The sequence below is a fragment of the Vulpes lagopus genome, chromosome X (genome assembly GCF_018345385.1).
Source record: "Vulpes lagopus strain Blue_001 chromosome X, ASM1834538v1, whole genome shotgun sequence".
Lineage (NCBI taxonomy): Eukaryota > Metazoa > Chordata > Mammalia > Carnivora > Canidae > Vulpes > Vulpes lagopus.
This window is the reverse complement of record NC_054848.1, coordinates 62,544,104-62,564,179: the sequence shown is the minus strand read 5'-3', so window position 1 is coordinate 62,564,179 and position 20,076 is coordinate 62,544,104. Positions and strand designations below refer to the sequence as shown.

The following is a 20,076-nucleotide window of genomic DNA, read 5'->3' as shown; positions in this document are numbered from 1 at the left end:
GTCACATGACCATGCAGCAGTTCAGAATTTATGGTACATTGAAAAAAAAAACTGGCACTAAATTTTGCTGCTATCAGCAGTTGTCTCTGTTCCTATGGTAGTGAGCAGGACTGTACATTGGCTCCTGCCAGCTCTTTTGTCCCCAGAGAGGCCATGCCACCATTTCCAAATGCACTCCAAGAGGGGAACTGTTTCTCCCCATGTAACCCAGAGGATCCTCAGACCACACTGCCTGCTCTTAGGCCTCAGCCCTCCTTCCCCTTAGGTGCACCACTTAGCCCATGAGGCATGACTCTGGAAATGGTGTAGACTTCTAAAACTTCAGACTTTGAGCTCTTCTAGGTTATAAACTTACAGTAGTCCGCCCCCCTTCTTTTCTCAGTCAATGGGTCTGGGAAAGAGTTTTTCCTGGGCAATATCTTGCATGCTTTTACTCTTTCTCTCTTTCTCACATCTGTCTGTGATCAGGAATCTCTCCTCTCTGCAACATCTGCAATTATTTTCTCCTCCAAATGAACTCTCCACAGCTCCTACAGTTCATCATTAGCCATTTTACTACCTCTAGATATGCATTTTGTTTTGTCAGTTCTCAGATTGATTTTTGGGTGTTTAGAATAATTTGATATTTATCTTAACTCTGAAGCCAAAAGTGTCATTTTCTTTTGATGGATTCCATTTTGACATTGTTAACTTAGTCTATAGTAAAAAAATCCCAGTGCAATAAAACATACAGTGGTGTATTCGTTTTAGGTTTACAAAGTAGCAATTCAACAATTCCATATATTTTTCAGTACTCATCAAGATAAATGTGAGAGATGTCTCTTAACACTATAATTCATCGGCCTATATATATAGTATACTGATCCTTTTATTTGAAACAACTTATTCATATAACAGAAAACATGCTTTTATTTTTCAAAATGTCATAGTAGCAACAGTATGAGATTTATTTCTCCTATGAGAAAACACACCAATGAAGGTATAATTCCAAAGATATTACAGTGTCTAGTTCCATCTTGTGAAAATTTGGATTGGAATGAAAAATAGATTTTTAAAGACAAACTATAGAATGCTTCAATAGAGACAAGGTAAACTTGAAGGATGAAAAGTGGGTTGACATTGTTTTCAATAATCCACTTTCATTACTCTGAGTATATAACTCCAATATTTTATTAAACAATTGGATTAAATGTTAATTTTTTTCTCTTTTTGCATGTCCATGTCATGAATAACAATTATTTCAAAAATATAAGGGAGGTATTTATAAGACTATGAATAGCTAGTTGGTAGTATTATGTCTTACACTCCCATTTATAATATCAAAATAATTCACCATGATTAATGTTAGGATAGTGAGCCAACAAAAGCAATAGTAATTTGCCACTTATTATTTATCATTTAAGAATATTGCAATTTAGTACTATTACTTTTCTTACAATTTAAATGAACTGAAATATAATTTTTGAATAAATAAGTCTAAAATATATCCACATAGATGAGTACAAACAGCATCATCAGTATTTAACTCAAGAGAAAATATTGACCAAACGTTATTTTAGTATTTTCCAGAATCTATTACAAGGCACCCTGTTTCGTTTATTGTTCTCCATGGCCTATTTTTGTAGAGAAAACAATGGAATAGTTCCTTGTGCGATTCTAGTGTATACAGCAAAGTTTAGAATCTTAAAAAAGGAAACTTAGAAACTATATTCAAATTATTTTCTTTCTGTTATTGTTCTTTTCTCCTTTTACACCTTCTGAAACATGTATTACTCATCTTAAATTACTATTATACTTAGAAAGTCTGGGAACACATAAATTATGTTTCTAAAGGACTGACTTTATTTTAAAACATTGCATCACGTTTGAATCTCAGTAAGCAAAGCCATGTCTTCATTGTATGTTGATTTTGGCAAAAAGAACAGACTTGCATACATCAGATGATATGATAAGGTAATTTAAAGTAAAAGATTTTTTTAACATAATAAAGTAGTGTGGAATTAAAGCACAATATGTATATCTTCTGGGTAAGTAATTTAAGCCATAATGTTTCCTGTTTTCTTAGAAGTTCTAATAATTAACATTTTTTTAAATGGGCCCTTTTATAGATACTTGTACTATTCACTGGAATAGAAGCACAGAAAAGATTCTCTCTGCTTAGATTAACAAATTCACACAATATGTGCCTAACCTGAAATAAATATATCAAATATCTGAGAAGTAGTGTGATTCATGATGACAAGTTGTTTTAAAAGGGGAATTGCTAAGATTTTTTTTTAGCAAAGACCCGACAAAAACCAGTTTTGGGCACTGAGTGCTGAACTATTTTATAATAGCTAATTAAAAGTCTGAGTTATTTGCCAAAGTATGCTGTTTTAAACTTACATGCTATCCCACATTCATAACATATATATGCATATTTCACTGGGGCAAGCAACTTAGAAATATGATTGCATCATAGCTGTGTAGTTATACAAGGAACTTGTCAACTTAATGCATTTATTTTTTGTAAAAGTTCACCTGTCTAATCACTGAAATATACAATGAAAGGCTACATTTAGAGGCCTAGAAAACCTATGGTTTAGTATAAAGAAATTTCAATTACAAAATAGTGGGAATGTTATAATTACCAAAAAAATATGATATCTAATATATCATAAACTTTACCTGCAACTACCTTTTAATCACAATAACATCACACCAAAAGAGTACATATTTTTGTTAACTAAAATTAAAGAGGCAATTTGGGAACAAGAGACAGATTCCTTCACTCTGTGTTTTAAATTCCTCCACATCGAACTACAGATACATTTAAGCTGTCAATCACAATACCAAAAAAGGGACAGGATTTTGCTTTCTAAAATCATTGAAATACATAAAATGCCTTGGAAGATAATGATACTATTCCATAACATCTAAATATTTTATGTGCAGTTCTCATTCTCCTATCATAGTATTCATATTTTAATTATGTATTTATTTTGATTGTTTGCATGTGAAAACCTAATCTATTATCTCAACATTAGGCTCATTTCTTTTAGAGCCAAGATAATTTTAAAATCAATAAAGACTCCTTTTTCAAGATGCTTAAGGCAGAGTGCATAAGATTCATGCTTGCTGCTTTGCCTGAGCTTCTGCTTCCTGAAATGAAAAACAAACAAAACAGATATATTTAAATATCACAAGGCATAAATTTTTGTACATTTCGGATAAACTATATGAGCTCGAATTATTAAGAATATTTAAAAGCTTGGGTCCCTGTGTGGCGCAGTTGTTTGAGCACCCAACTCTTGGTTTCCACTCTGGTCATGGTCTTGGGGTCCCGGGATTTAGTCCTGTGTCTGGCTCTGTGTTCCGGCGGGAGTCTGCTTCTTTCCTGCTCTCCCTCTTCCTCTGCCCCTCCCCCACCCATGTGGTCTCTCTATTTCAAAAATAAACAAATGCATCTTTAAAAAATAATATTCAATGGCAAATAATGGCTTGCAGAGAAGATTGCTTAAAAATTATTAATAGAAAAAACTATAAAATAGAAACTTCTGTTTAGAAGCATATATAATAGAAGACTGACTAATCATTACTAATTGTTTGAAATAATTCCAAAAAAAACAAGTGATTTATAAGTATAGCTCATATTTTATTTAAAAGTAGATGATTTCTGGGCTCCCTGGGTGGCTCAGCGGTTTAGCGCTTGTCTTTGGCCCAGAGTGTGATTCTTGAGTCTCCGGGTCGCGTCCCGCATCAGGCTCCCTGCATGAAGCCTGCTTCTCCCTCTGCCTGTGTCTCTGCCTCTCTCCCTCTCATGAATAAATAAAATCTTTAAAAAGAAAAGTAGATGATTTCCTTTCTGTGTGATTTTTCACCAAAATTGAGTGTTCAAAAACATTGTCATCTAAAGTTTATAATTAATTGTTTTTGTTTAATTAAGGTTTAAGTTCCTTGGAAAATATATTATTTGTTAAATGATTGTTTTTAAATTTTACAACAGTAGGCAGGAAAAGAGGTCAAGTTGTTTTCTTCTCCTTGGGCAATGACTATCTGTAGCGTTGGAACTCTGACCTATAGATGTGCTCTGGCTCCTACTACAGTACTCGACACAAAATATGCTTCAAGGAAAGCTTATGAAGCTAAGGATGGGGGGCAAGAGTGACTTTGGTGAAAGCAACTTCAGAGTTAAGTTGTAGAAATCATGTATGCTGGACAATATCATTCTAAATACACCTTCCATAAGTTGAATACTTGATAATCTCAGGAGGAGTGGAAATAGTTGAATACACCCAAATGAGCCTCTGACACTATGCCTAGAAAAAGGAGAAAAATAAAAAACTAAAACAAAAAAAATGATAGATTTTTATAAAACAAAAAAGGTAGAAATGAAAAGAAAAAAGGACACTGAAATTCATGTTTAATATATCTTTAATAAAAAAGATGTAAAATATTACTGACTCACCTCCCAAAACCCTTCACCAAGAAAAAGGCCCTAAACTCTTTTTTAAAACTCCAAATGTAGTATTTGGGTGTCAAAATGAATATATCTTAGACCCACATTATATATATTTCTTTCATATTATAGAGCAACCTTTCAAGAATTTCCTCACACGCAGAATGAATTTTACACTAAGACCTCTCAAAGGCTTAGCACATATAGCTGGGGAAGTAGTTATATAAAGATGTAAATATGTCCTAATGTGAAATCCTTCTTATGCACATCTAATACCTCTGAGTAACTAGTATTTTGGAAACAGCCTAATTCCCTAAAGTCACATCCTATCAATCTTTGCTGTAATTAGTTATATTTAACTCTCAGTTATTCCTTTAAATGGAAGAAATTATTAGCACAAACATCCAAAACAAAATGGCAATTCAAAATTCTTTGTAATATCTTCACATCATATTTAAATTATTTACCTTTTAAATTACATTTTATCCATCAAATATGTATATTGTGCTAAGACATTTGGTACTACATAGATGTAAGTAGCCAATATTCATAGTTCATAGATTATCTAACCAACTAGAGATATTTGGAAACAGGTGTATGAGGTATCCTCCCCCTATATTCCTAATATAAACATCATTGGATAAATGCACTGATTTTCAGTCATATAATCCTGGGTTCAAATTCGAGCTCTGCTACTTAATTGTTATGTATCCTTGGACAAATTACTTAAATTACCTGAGCATCAGTTTCCTCCCCTGTAAAATGCCAGAGGACACTTAGCTCATAAGGATGGTATAAGGATAAAATGAAATGCATGTGAAGTGTCTAGTTTAGCGTTTGGCCCATTGCAGGCAACTATCCTACTTTCCTGCTTTTCTCATCTCCAATTTTTGCCTAGTAACTAGGACCAATACCACAGCTAAGTGATGTTAATATAAAGTTTCTCTTGGAGATATAATAAAATAGGATGGACTTAGTGGAAATAGGACTGCCTCTAATTTCACAGCAGAGGCAGATTCCATTTCTTCTCCCTACAGAAAGTTCAACCAAAGCTAATGAGAAAGTTTCTCAAACCAGCATTCTCTATTCTCTCAACATACTAGTGAACATCAGTTAATGGTTCTTCTCTCAACATGAACATAACCAGATTTTTACTATTTAGTAAAAATACATTATTTCATATCTGAAAATCATCACCTCTACTATAAAGAAATGCTAGTGCTAAGGAATTATCTTTTGTATTAATAAAATAAATAGTAAATATCAGCCTACCCTGTTTAAAATGCACCCAATATAAAAATAATATAACAATTGTCTTCCACAAGAGGATTCCTTATTCTATGGAAATATTTGTCATAAGGTACTTTTAAATATCAAGTTCTCCACTGCATTGGCTTTTAATGATTTTTAAATGTAAAGAGAATGTACGCTAATTATTTGGAAAGTGAAGAAAGGAGAAAGATATTCACATTTAGCTATGGTTCTGTTCAGTCTCCCAACATAATTAGAATATTAATTATACATTAAAAACAATGATATACCTCATAATACATCTTTATACAAACCCATTTTTTAAATAATAAATTTATTTTTTATGGGTGTTCAATTTGCCAACATACAGAATAACACCCAGTGCTCATCCCGTCAAGTGCCCCCTTCAGTGCCCGTCACCCATTCACCCCCACCCCTCGCCCTCCTCCCCTTCCACCACCCCTAGTTCATTTCCCAGAGTTAGGAGTCTTTATGTTCTGTCTCATTTTCTGATATTTCCCACACATTTCTTCTCCCTTACTTTATATTCGCTTTCACTATTATTTATATTCCCCAAATGAATGAGACCATATAATGTTTGTCCTTCTCCGATTGACTTACTTCACTCAGCATAGTACCCTCCAGTTCCATCCAAGTTGAAGCAAATGGTGGGTATTTGTCGTTTCTAATGGCTGAGTAATATTCCATTGTATACATAAACCACATCTTCCTTATCCATTCATCTTTTGATGGACACCGAGGCTCCTTCCACAGTTTGGCTATTGTGGACATTGGTGCTAGAAACATCGGGGTGCAGGTGTCCCAGCGTTTCATTGCATCTGAATCTTTGGGGTAAATCCCCAACAGTGCAATTGCTGGGTCGTAGGGCAAGTCTATTTTTAACTCTTTGAGGAACCTCCACACAGTTTTCCAGAGTAGCTGCACCATTTCACAAGGTTTTTCTTCCTCAGGCTGTTGTTTATTTCCCTTAATCTATCCTCATGGTCTTTTAATTGTTTGTCTCTTTTTTCCTCAGTTTCCCTCTTTGCCATCAACTTGTCTTCTATGTCACTCACTCGTTCTTCCAACTCCTTAACCCTCGTCATTAGGAATTCTAGTTTGGATTGCATCTCCTTCAATTGATTTTTAATTTCTGCCTGATTAGTTCTAAATTCTGCAGTCATGAAGTCTCTTGAGTCCTGTATGCTTTTTTTCTAGAGCCACCAGTAGCTTTATAATAGTGCTTCTGAATTGGATTTCTGACATTGAGTTGTAATCCAGATTTTGTAACTCTGTGGGAGAGAAGACTGTTTCTGATTCTTTCTTTTGAGGTGAGGTTTTCCTTCTAGTCATTTTGCTCAGTGCAGAGTGGCCAAAAACAAGTTGTAGGGATCCCTGGGTGGCCCAGTGGTTTGGCGCTTGCCTTTGGCCCACGCGCGATCCTGGAGACCCGGGATCGAATCCCACGTCGGGCTCCCGGTGCATGGAGCCTGCTTCTCCCTCTGCCTGTGTCTCTGCCTCTCTCTCTCTCTCTCTGTGACTATCATAAATAAATAAAAAATTAAAAAAAAAACAAGTTGTATTGGGAAAAGGAGAAAAAGAGAGGAGAGAAAGAAGGAAAGAAAAGAAAAAAAGAAAAAAAAGAAGAAAAAGAGAAAGAAAAAGAAAGAGAGGAAAAAAAAGGGTGGGGGAAGCAAACAGAAATCAAAAAGCAAAAAAACAAAAACAAAAACAAAAACAAACCACTGGGGAGTATCTTCTGATTCTGTATGCTTTAAGTCCCTTGACTTCCCCTGGAACTTGTCCGTCTAGTTCGTCTTCTGGGGGAGGGGCCTGTTGTGCTGATTTTCAGGTGTTAGCACTTGGGGGAGCTGCTCTGCCCCCTGCCTGGTGCAGGGCTCAGTGGGGGTTGTTTACCCCGTGAGGCCCCAGGAGGAACTACCACAGTGGCCTCGGCCAGCTCTGGTGCCCTGGATTCAGCTCCCGCAGTAACTATGGCGCTCTCAGTCTGCAGGGGCCTGGATGCTCGGGGACAGGGCCGCTGATCTACTCAGCTCGGGGCAGGAGCGTCCTTGCTGTCCTGGGCCCTCTTGGCCTCTGCCTGTCCCGGGGGGAGGCCGGATCCTGGGCTGTGTCCCGGGCGCCCTGTGCTCCCGGGCCTGCGCTGTTGGATTCACGCTCCCGGCCACACAGCCCCCTCTCCGCGGAGCCCCCACCCGAGCCCTTCCAAGCTGCTCCCGAGTCCATGCGTGCGCGTGCTGCAGTCCTTTAAGGAGCTGGGCGCACTCTCCCCGGTGCCCAGATGCTCTGTTAGTGTCCCAGGGAGCCTGAGGGCATCCCTGCCCCTCCTGGGGTCCTGCTGTAACTCCCCGCGAGTGCCTTTCTGCCGGGCAAGCTTGGTGAAGCTCCTGCTTCTCCGGGAAGGTGCTTTCCTGTCCTGGGGCCTCTCGCCCAGGTCTTAGCCTGGCTCCTCGCTGGGCCCCTCCCCCTTGGATGCCTTTTGTTTCTTTAATTCTTTTTTCCCTGTCTTCTTACCTTGACAGAAGCGCGAACTCTTCTCACTGTAGCATTCCAGCTGTTCTTTCTTTAAATCTCAGGCCAAATTCATAGATTTTCAGGATGATTTGAAAGTTATTTAGGTAATTTGGTGGGGACAGGTGATTTGGGGACCCTACTCTTCCGCCATCTTGTCCCTATCCTACAAACCCATTTTTAATGAAAGCACTAGTTCATTCAGTGAATAAACTATTTTTGTGACCCTAAGTTTGGACTTTAACTTGTTTTCAAAGTTTCAAAGTTATATAACACTTTGAAACATACTTTTATCCATAAAGCTCATTCAGTATTTCATTATTTTGGTTGACCCTACTGTTAGATATTTAACTTGCTTCTAAAGTTTTAGGAATCCAAATAACATTTTGATATGTGTTTTTATCCATAAAGCTTTTTCCATGTATAGAATGATTTCAATAGACTATAATACCCAATGTGAAATTACTGCATGAAGGACCATAAGCATGTGAAGGTCCTTGATATCTATTTGCCATTCTGGTTTTCAAAAGGAAATACTAATTTATACCACCACCAGTATTATGAGAGAGCATTTGTTTCAATGCGCCCTTCTTGGCATTAAGCATTATCACCTTGTTTTTTCTTCACTAATTTCACAAATGAAAATTGAATCTCATTTTATCATGTGGTCTTTATTGTCAGTGCATTTTTCTAATGTGGGTTAACTAGTTGCATTTCTTATTTTGTTTATTTTCTATTCACCAGTTCTTTCTGGAAAGCTTATTGTCCTATTAAATTAAAGGGAAAAAACCTCTGAAAGTTTAGTCAAAGAATAGAAAAATAATTCTGGAATCAAATTTATCACTTATAGTCTTGGAACAAATCTATTAAATAATAACATTCAAAATCTCCCCTACCACCAAATAAAATGCACAGCATAGGGAATATACTCAATGGTATTGTAATAGTGTTGCATGATGACAGATGGTTACACTTGTGAGCTTAACATAACTTATAGAGAAGTTGAATTGCTATGTTGTATACCTGAAACTTATGTGTCAACTATATTTAAGTAAGTAAAACAAAAACAAATCTTCCTATAATCACTCCACCTTTCTACTCCACTGTCAATTTCAGATCTCTTCTTCTTATTCCAATCTATTTGCTCTCTCCTTGATAAAATCTACTGTTCTTTTACTTTATTCCTACTCCTAGGCATAAGGATGGAAAAAAAACAGAAACCACTATAACCAAGCCGACTGGCTCCACTATGAATTCATCAACTCTAACTTTAGCTGGACTCTCTATTTTGCTCAGCCATGCTTCCATTCTCAACCTTAATCAACTCGTTAGTCTATTTTCAACAACTGAATCCATTCAATTATCCTCAAAGTGTTAATACCTTAAATTTCCCATCACTCCTAGCAGATGATCTTATGCTCACAATATGACATTTTCAAATATGAACTTCTCTAGCCTCCCCACATATTACAATTTCTATTTTTATCCATGCTCTCTTCATATTCTCCAGTCTCAGAAAAAAAATACATGTCATCTCCTTTCCAAACTAACACTTCTCCTTGATCACTCACTTTTTTGTTTCCTCCATGACATTTATTTCCCAGTCACTCAGGTCAGAAGCCCTAGAGACAGCTTCACTTTGTCCCAGTTCCTTATATACATCTCATAAGTTGCTATGTTTTATCATACATAAGTTTTCTATATCTTCTAAATTCATCTTTTCCTTCCCATGGTGCTCCCCCACTTAGGTCTTCTCCATTACTTATTCTGGATTCTTAAGTTACCCTCTAATGGGTTGGCTTATCTCTAATATCTAATTTCTCAAATGTTTTACAATCCTTACAGAGGCCAATTTTCTTAAGACATGGATCAAATAACATCTTAAAAATGCAGAGATAATTTTACTATTATCTTCCCCCATTTCCTACCATTACTTTTGGATACCTAAAGGATAAAGATGAAAGTACTTAACACAGCATTCATAATTTAGTCCAAACTACCTAGCCAACCTCACATCCTCTATTTAATATGCCCTATTCTGCAGACATGCTGCACTTCACTCTGCTTCCTGAACATACATACCATCATGTGAAACTATATCTCAAAGCAGTGGTTCCTGTTGCTGCCTCTGTGAAAGACATCTTAGCTCCATTTCAGTATTTTTGAATGCCTAACAACTCAAATGCCATTTCCTCTGTGAAAATTTCCCCAACTCCACAGTAATAATTTATTATTATTTCTTCTGGACACCTACAGCACTTCAGTCAGGGCATCCAGAATTTACCATAATATGTGTTTGATCATAATCATTTGTAGACATAGTTGTTGTAGAATTATTGCAATACTTTCCCTTCGGGATGTTGAAAACACTTTGAAGGTAGTGACCATTCATTCTCTATATTTGTCCCACCATTAAAGTCAAGTTAGGGATTGACAATCAATACTTGCTGAATGAATAAGTGAATGAATGAATCATACTTTAAAGTGAAGGAAAGGGAGTAATTCGTCACAGAAAATAGGTTAGTCTTTTTTCATACTTCCTCTTATCTACACTGAAATCAATGACTTAACGTGGGTTTTCCTAACCTGATTTTTTAATTTTTTTTATTGGAATTCAATTTGCCAACATGAAGCATAACACTCAGTGCTCATCCCGCCAAGTGCCCCCCTCAGTGCCTGTCACCCGGTGACTCGAACTGCACACCCACCTCCTTTTCCACAATCCCTTGCTCATTTCCTGGAGTTAGCTGTCTCTCATGTTTTGTCACCCACACTAATATTTCCTTCTCATTTTCTCTCCTTTCCCGTTTATTCTGTTTCAATATTTTTTATATTCCCCAAGTGAATGAGACCATATAATCTCTGTCTTTCTCCGACCAACTAAATTCACTCAGCAACTGGAACCCTCCAGTTCCATCCACATTGGAGCAAATGGTGGGTATTTGTCATTTCTAATGGCTGAGTAATATTACATTGTATACATATAACACATCTTCTTTATCGATTCATCTTTTCATGGACACCGATGCTCCTTCTACAGTTTAGCTATCGTGGACATTGCTGCTATAAACATTGGGGTGCAGGTGTCCCAGCATTTCACTGCATCTGTATCTTTGAGGTAAATCCCCAGCAGTGCAAATGCTGGGTCATAGGGCAGTTCTATTTTAAACTCCTGGAGGAACCTCCACACAGTTTTCCAGAGTGGCTGCACCATTTCACATTCCCACCAAGAGTGCAAGAGGGTTTCCCTTTCTCCACATCCACTCCAACATTTGTTGTTTCCTGCCTTGTTAACTTTCCCCATTCTCACTGGTGTGAGGTGGTATCTCATTGTGGTTTTGATTGGTATTTCCCTGATGGCCAGTGATGCAGAGCATTTAATCATGTGCCCGTTGGCCATGTGTATGTCTTCCTCTGTGAGATTTCTGTTCATGTCTTTTGCCCATTTCATGATTGGATTGTTTGTTTCTTTGCCGTTGAGTTTAATAAGTTCTTTATTGATCTTGGACACTAGCCCTTTATCTGATCCGTCATTTGCAAATATCTTCTCCCATTCTGTAGGTTGTCTTTTAGTTTTGTTGACTGTTTCTTTTACTGTACAGAGGCTGTTTATCTTGATAAAGTCCCAATAATTCATTTTTGCTTTTGTTTCCCTTGCCTTTATGGAAGTATCTAGCAAGAAGTGGTTGTGGCAAGTTCAAAAAGGGTGTTGCCTGTGTTCTCCTCTAGGATTCTGTTGGATTGCTGTCTCAATTTAGATATTTCATCCATTTTGAGTTTATCTTTGTGTATGGCATAAGAAAATGGTCTACTTTCAGTCTTCTGCATGCAGCTGTCCAATTTTCTTAGCACCATTTATTACAGAAACTTATCTTTTTTGCAATGGATAATATTTCCTGCTTTGTCGAGTATTAGTTGACCATAGAGTTGAGGGCCCGTTTCACTGATCTATGTATCTGTTTTTGTGCCAGTACCACACTGTCTTGATGACCACAGCTTTGTAAGACAACCTGAAATCTGGCATTGTGATGCCTCCAGCTATGGTTTTCTTTTTTAATATTCCCCTGGCTATTCGGGGTCTTTTATGATTCCACACAAATCTTAAGATGATTTGATCCAACTCTCTGAAGATTGTCCATGGTATTTTGATAGGGATTGCATTAAATGTGGAAATTGCCCTGGATATCATTGACGTTTTCAGAATATTAATTCTTCCAATCCATGAGCATGGAATATTTTTCCATCTCTTTGTGTCTTCCTCTATTTCTTTCAGAAGTGTTCTGTAGTTTTAGGGTATAGATCCTTTACCTCTTTGGTGAGGTTCATTCCTAGGTATCTTATGCTTTTCGGTGCAAATGTAAATGGGATTGACTCCCTCAATTCTCTTTCTTCAGTCTCATTGTTAGTGTATAGAAATGTCGCTGATTTCTGGACATTGATGTTGTATCCTGCCACACTGCCGAATTGTTGTATGAGTTCTAGCAATCTTGGGGTGGAGTATTTTGGGTTTTCTATGTAGAGTATAGTGTCATTGGCAAAGAGGGAGAGCTTGACTTCTTCTTTGGCAATTTGAATGCCTTTTATTTCTTTTTGTTGTCTGATTGCTGAGGCTAGGACTTCTAGTACTATCTTGAATAGCAGTGGTGTGAGTGGATATCTCTGTCTTGTTCCTGATCTTAGGGGAAAGGTTCCCAGTGTTTCCATATTGAGAATGATATTTGCTATGGGATTTTAGTAGATGGCTTTTACGATGCTGAGGAATGTTCCCCCTATCCCTACACTCTGAAGAGTTTTGATCAGGAATGGAGGCTGTATTTTGTCAAATGCTTTCTCTGCATCTATTGAGAGGACCATAAGGTTCTTGTTTTTTCTCTTGCTGATATGATGAATCACTTTGATTGTTTTACGAGTGTTGAACCAGCCTTGCATCCTGGGGATAAATCCTACTTGGTCATGGTAAATAATCCTCTTAATGTATTGTTGGATACTATTGGCTAGTATCTTGTTGAGAATTTTTGCATCCATGTTCATCAGGGATATTGGTCTATAATTCTCCTGTTTGGTGGGGTCTTTGGTTTTGCAATTAAGGTGATGCTTGCCTTATAGATCGAGTTTGGAAGTATTCCATCCCTTTCTATTTTTTCAGAACAGCTTTAATAGAATAGGTATGATTTCTTCTTTAAACATTTGATAGAATTCCCCTGGAAAGCCATCTGGCCCTGGCCTTTTGTGTCTTGGGAGGTTTTTGATGACTACTTCAATTTCCTCCCTGGTTATTGGCCTGTTCAGGTTTTCTATTTCTTCCAGTTCCAGTTCTGATTGTTTGTGGTTTTCTAGAAATGTGTCCATTTCTTCTAGATTGCCTAATTTATTGGAGGATAGCTTCTCATATTATGCTTTTAAAATCGTTTGTATGTCCTTGGTGTTTGTGATGATCTCTCATTTTTCATTCATGATTTTATTAATTTGAGTCTTTTCTCTTTTGTTTTTAATAAGGCTTGCTAATGGTTTATCTATCTTATTAAGAACCAACTCCTGGTTTTGTTAATCTGTTCCACAGTTCTTCTGGTCTCTATTTCTTTGAGTTCTGCTGGAGTATCTATTAACTCTCTTCTGCTGGGTGGAGGATGTGTTTGCTGTTCTTTCTCTAGCTCCTTAAGGTGCAAGGTTAGCTTTTGTATTTGAGTTCATTTCAGATTTTGGATGGATGCTTGTATTGCGATATATTTCCCCCTCAGGACTGCTTTTGCTGTATCCCAAAGATTTTGAATTATTGTATCTTCATTCTCATTAGTTTCCAAGAATCTTTTTAATTCTTCTCTAATTTCCTGGTTGACCCATTCATCTTTAGCAGGATGGTTTTTAACCTCCACGTTTTTGAATTCCTTCCAAATTTATTCTTGTGATTTAGTTCTAGTTTCAAAGCATTATGGTCTGAAAATATGCAGGGGACAATCCCAAACTTTTGGTATCTGTCAAGACCTAATTTGTGACCCAGTATGTGGTCTATTATGGAAAAAGTTCCACGTGGACTTGACAAGAATGTGTATTCAGTTGCATTTGGATGTAAAGTTCTGTAAATATCTGTGAAATCCATCTGGTCCAGTGTATCATTTAAAGCTCTTGTTTCTTTGGAGATGTTGTGCCTAGATGATCTGTCAATTACAGAATGCACTGTGTTCAAGTCTCACAATATAAGTGTATTATTATCTAAGTATGTCTTAACTTTGGTTATTAATTGATATGCTTGGCAGCTCTCACATTAGGGGTATAAATATTCATGATTGTTAGATCCTCTTGTTGGATAGATCCTTTAAGTATGATATAGTGTCCCTCTTCATCTCTCACTACAGTCTTTGGGGTAAACTTTAATTTATTTGATATGAGGATGGCTACTCCTGTTTTCTTTTGAGGACCATTTGAATGGTAAACGGTTCTCCAACCTTTTATTTTCAGGCTCTAGGTGTCCTTACTTCTAAAATGAGTTTCTTGTAGACAGTAAATAGTTTGGTCTTGCTTTTTTATCCAGTATGAAACTTTGTGCCTTTTGTTGGGATCATTAAGCCCATTCACACTCAGAGTTACTCTTGAAAGATATGAATTTAGTGTCATCATAATACCTATTCAGTCCCTCTTTTTATGGATTGTTTGCTTGGACTTCCTCTTTCTTTTACAGAGTCCCCCTTAATGTTTCTTGCGGAACTAGTTTTGTTGTCGCATATTCTTTCAGTTTCTGCATATCTTGGAAGCTCTTTATCTCTCCTTCTATTCTGAATGAGAGCCTTGCTGGATATTGTTTCCTTGGCTGCGTGTTCTTCTCATTGAGGACTCTGAATATATCCTGCCAGCCCTTTCTGGCCTGCTAGGTCTCTGTGGTGAGGTCTGCTGTTAACCTAATAGTTCTCCCCATAAAAATTAGGGATTTCTTGTCTCTTGCTGCTTTAAGGATCCTCTCTTTATCTTATGAATTTATAAGTTTCACTATTAAATGTCAGGGTTTTGAATGATTTTTATTGATTTTTGGCGGGGAGGGGGGTGGATCTCTCTATTTCCTGGATCTGAATGCCTGTTTCCCTTCCCAAGTTAGGGAAGTTCTCAGCTATGATTTGTTCAAATACACTTTCTGGTCCTCTGTCCCTTTCGGCGCCCTCTGCAACCCCAATTAAATGTAGTTTTTTCCTTTTGAGGCTGTCATTTATTTCTCTTAACCTTTCCTCATTATCTTTTAATTGTTTTCTCTTTTTTCCTCAGCTTCCTTCCTTGCCATCAACTTATCTCCTGTGTCACCCACTTGTTCTTCTACCTCATTAACCCTCATTGTTAGGACCTCCAGTTTTGATTGCATCTCATTTAATTGATTTTTAGTTTCATACTGATTAGCTCTAAATTCTGCAGTCATGAAGACTCTTGATTCCTTTATGCTTTTTTCCAGAGCCACCAGTAGTTTTATAATTGTGCTTCTGAATTGGCTTTCTGACATTGAATTGTAATCCAAATTCTGTAACTCTGTGGGAGAGAGGACTGTTTCTGATTCTTTCTTTTGTGGTCAGTTCTTTCTTCTAGTCATTTTGCTCAGTGCAGGGTGGCTAAAAACAAGTTTACTGGGAAAATGAAGGAAAAGGGGAGGAGGGGAAATCAAAAAACAACAAAAAAAGAAGGAATAGTATCCTCTGATTCTATATACTGTAAGTCCCTAGACTTCCCCTGGAGCATTCCAGAACTTCTTGGTTAAGAACTTGCTTTTCCCTTGTCTTTCCAGCTTGTCTTCTGGGGGAGGGGATTTCTGTGCTGATTCTCAGGTGTGTGCACCGGGGAAGATGCCCCGCCCCCTGCCAGGTGCACTGTTCTGTGGGAGCTGTTTATCCCTTGAGGCCCCTACTCCCTGGCATGATCACTCAGTCCCAGGTACAAGGCAACATCAGGAGGAAGAACAGTGGTGGCACCCAGATCTCCAGCTCTAGAGTCAGCTCCAGCAATAACTACCACAGCTCCCAGTCTGGAGGGGCCTTGATGCTCCGGGGGCGGGGGACGCTGATCTGCATAGGTCCGGGCACCTGGTGCTAGTAGCGTTCTTGCTGTCCTGTGTTCTCCCGGCCTCTGCCTGCCCCAAGGGGAGCACCGGATCCTAGGCTGTGTCCCCTGTGCCTTGGGATCCGGGGTCTGCGCCGCTGGAATCATGCTCTCGTGGCCGCGCAGCCCCCTTCACATGGAGCTGCCACCTGAGCTGCCGCTTGACCTGCTCCCAAGGCCCCGCTGGGTGTGTGTTCCATCCCTTTAGGGATCTCGGTCGGAGTGTGTGGTGTGCTCTTCCCCGGTGCGCACTTCCTCTATTAGTGACCCCGGGAACCTGCGGTCTCCACTGCCCCTCCTGGGATCCTGCCGGAGCTACTGCAATCACCTTTTCTTCCGGGAAGATTGGTAAAGCTCCTGCTTCTCCGGGACTGGGCTTTCCGGTCCTGGAGGCACTCACGGCCTGATCTTAGCCAGGCTCCTCACTCGGGCCCCTCCCCCTTGGATGCTTTTTTATTTAATTTTTTCCCTGTCTTCCTACTTTGTTGGAAGCACGAGCTCTTCTTACTCTGGCATTCCAGCTGTTCTCTCTTTAAATCTCAGGCCGAATTTGTAGGTTTTCAGGATGATTTGAAAGTTATCTAGGTAAGTTGGTGGGGACATGTGACTTGGGGATCCTACTCTTCTGCCATCTTGCCTTGCCTCCCCTAACCTGATTAAACAAAATATCTTACCTAACATTTCTTATGCCTTAAATTATGCAGTCTAAAAGAAGATATTTTATCCATGGAAAAAGAGAATTCATCAAGGAAACAGAATTTCACAGTGAATCAGACAACAATGCTAGTAAATGGTCTCTGCTGAGAACATGAACAATTACAGACCCTCAAAATTGGAGAAGGAGCTGGAGTTCAATGAATCTGTTCAACATAAAATTAGTTGCTAACAACAAAAGATAAAATGATAGAACAGGAATCATACATTCTGATTAAGCCAGAGTGTGTAGAAAAGAACATGGTAAAAGGCAAAGTATATTTAATGTCCATAGCTTTAAGACATTTCATTAAATAGGAAATTTAATTTTTCATTATTTTCTTTATATGATATCCCCTGGAAATACTACCACTTTAAAAATTAATTTGTTATTGGCAGCGAGAAAGCCCCAAGTTTAGCCAGCAGTTTAGTGACCAGTTTTGAAACTCAAATGCTTTTACGTGATTTGAATGCATGACTCTAGCATTTGCTTTCACACAAAGACAATAGAGGCTGCCAAGAAGATTACTATGTACTAAGATGAGTTCTGTTGATGTAGAACCATGCATGACAGCTGAAATAATGGAGTCTTTAAAATTGGTAACCACTTATTATTTATAAATGGGTCAATAAGAAATTTGTTGCTTTGGATAACTTGATGGAGAAGTCACTCCACCTACATCCTACTCATACACTTTATGTATTTTATTATGCATTGTGTGCCCTACCTGTGTGCCCTACCTGGATTTAAGTACATGTAGAGAAGGAAGAGTTCTGTTACCTATGTTACACTGCCTCTGGCTTAACTTGAATAGTTGATAAAGGTAGAAATCTCACTGACTAAAAATTCCAGCAGTAATATAATAGATTATAAAGCAAGAAAACAAAGGAATCATACCTTTGAACCAGGTGGGGCTGTCAAGCCCAAAAAGGCATACACTGCATTATTTTCTCTAGCTTCAAAGAAAGCATCATAGTCCTTAATGAAAAGAAGGCAAGAAAAATTAGCAGTATGCAACCAACAAAGGAAATAAAAGATTAAATTATTCAAAATTAACTCATTGGTCAACCTTTTGGGGGGCATACAAACTATCTAACTTCGAAAATGCTACAATTTTGGAAAGACTAGTAAAGAGGCAAGACATATTACATCCCACTTAATATAGGTTAGAATATATGCTGTTTGGTGGGGCAGAAATGGCAAAATGACTTATTCCATATCACATAGCATTTAAGTCTGTTTGAGGTCAAGTAAGTTTCTCCACAACCCAAAGCAACCAACTATTTCAGTAAGAATTTGGTTATTTCTGGTAGGAGGCTGTTGTTTCTGTTCCCCATTATTTCTCTTTCATTATTTATTAAGGTAGAGATATCCTCAGAACCTACAGTATACCTGATATTAACTAGGCCATGCATGTAATAAATCTATGCTGTATTTGGAGGAAGGGAATGTAATTTTCATGAAATATGACCAGAAGAGCAAACAAACTACTTAGATGTTTCAATTCAAGGATCCAAGAAAAACCTCACATGACTGAATTTGGTTGGGCTTTCCACTGTCATCCTCTAAGCCACCAAGTATGTTTTAGAAGTGACAAATAGAATTGCCTAAATTTGACTATGACATATAATCAGTAGCAAATCTACTTAGAAAACACAGCCATTGTCAGTACCTGGTCTTATTTTGTTTAAAACACACAAAAATAAGTTTGTCATCTTGGTGGATTTATTGTAGGTGAAAAATATTCATAATTTGCTGGTTTCTCTAGAGATTGCCTCATGAATATATTGTTAATTACAGGGTTAAGTCCTGACACTTGAAGAATCTGGAGATATACAGTTTAGATATATGTATAATTTCTGGTACTTGGAGAATCTCTCAAGCCATTAATGACCCTAAATTGGAACCTTACTCCAAGAAATAGCAATGTTTCTCTCTTATTTAGGGATCTTCTAATGCAATCAGAATTGTTTAGCACTACTGAAATCTCCCCAAGGATTGACTCAAAGCATCTTATTGTGTACCCTACATGTTGGCAAAGGAATAAACCCTAAACAACAGGCATTTATGAACAGCCTCCTATGAGCTTACTCTTCAATAGTGAAACTATTTTGATATTGATAGAAATTTCATACTGAGACACATGACCTATAAACTACTCAAAATAAACAAACAATATACATCATTTTTACACTCAACCACTTGGAAGTAACTTCAAAATGCTAGCTGAAAGAGTCAGTCACAGAAGAGTTATTTCTTACCTTTTGTTCAAAAATAACTCAAGCCAGTCTTTAAATTCATGTGAAAGAATATAGATTCAACTATGTTGAAATATGATCATAAAATGCTACTCTAATTGTCTGTTTCAAGATCACAGTATAATATCATTTTGGGGGCCTGGACTTAGCAAACACAAACAGATTTGTAACTCCGAGACAAAAGAACATCACCAGTTTCTCAATTAAGTGAGATTAAATCAGTTTATTTTGCAAATACATATTGAGTACCTACTACATACCAATCATTTTTGGTGCTAAGAATATAAGAGTATACAAAACATTAAGATCTTCATATCTATTCATGGCTCAATCCTAGGGAATTCAAATTTAAAATATTTACAAAGAGTAAACAAAACAGATTGTGATATAGTCTGCTTCTTCTATAGGAATTTGCTTGAGGAAAAAAAAAGATATTTTGTTTACACCTCTGTGATTCCACTAACATTAACCTGTATATTGGTATCATAATCATTATCAATTCATGAAAATGCTCTAGTTCTTCATATACATAGCATAAGCTCTTTCAGAATCAAGATTATCCTTAAAAATGTACCTATGTAATAGAGCCTCATCTATGTAGTAGGTTAGTTGTTTTAGTCACATTCCAGGCTGGAAATAAGAACCTAATCCATAGTTCAGTGTTCTCAACAGGATATAACTCCCCACCCCCACCCCCAGGGAAATCTGGCAAAGTCTAGAGATATTCTTGGTTTTTCACAACTGGGAGGGTGCTACTGACACTCACAGACAGAAAACAGGGTTGCTGCTAAACTTTCTATGATGCACAGGGTAGCTCCCAACACAAAGTATTC

The 20,076-nt window shown here is 37.6% G+C and overlaps 1 protein-coding gene across 1 annotated transcript in view; it reads right to left on the bottom strand.

Moving 5' to 3' along the window:
• Positions 1–850: 850 nt before the first annotated feature.
• SH3BGRL (SH3 domain binding glutamate rich protein like) overlaps positions 851–20,076 on the bottom strand; it is a 138,323-nt gene continuing 119,097 nt past the window's right edge. Inside the window, exons 3-4 of the mRNA XM_041741765.1 lie at positions 17,883–17,963; positions 851–3,141 (exon numbers count right to left, since the gene is read on the bottom strand). Of these exons, the coding sequence (XP_041597699.1) occupies positions 3,109–3,141; positions 17,883–17,963 (114 nt within the window). The 3' untranslated portion in view covers positions 851–3,108. The remainder of the gene's footprint in view (positions 3,142–17,882; positions 17,964–20,076) is intronic.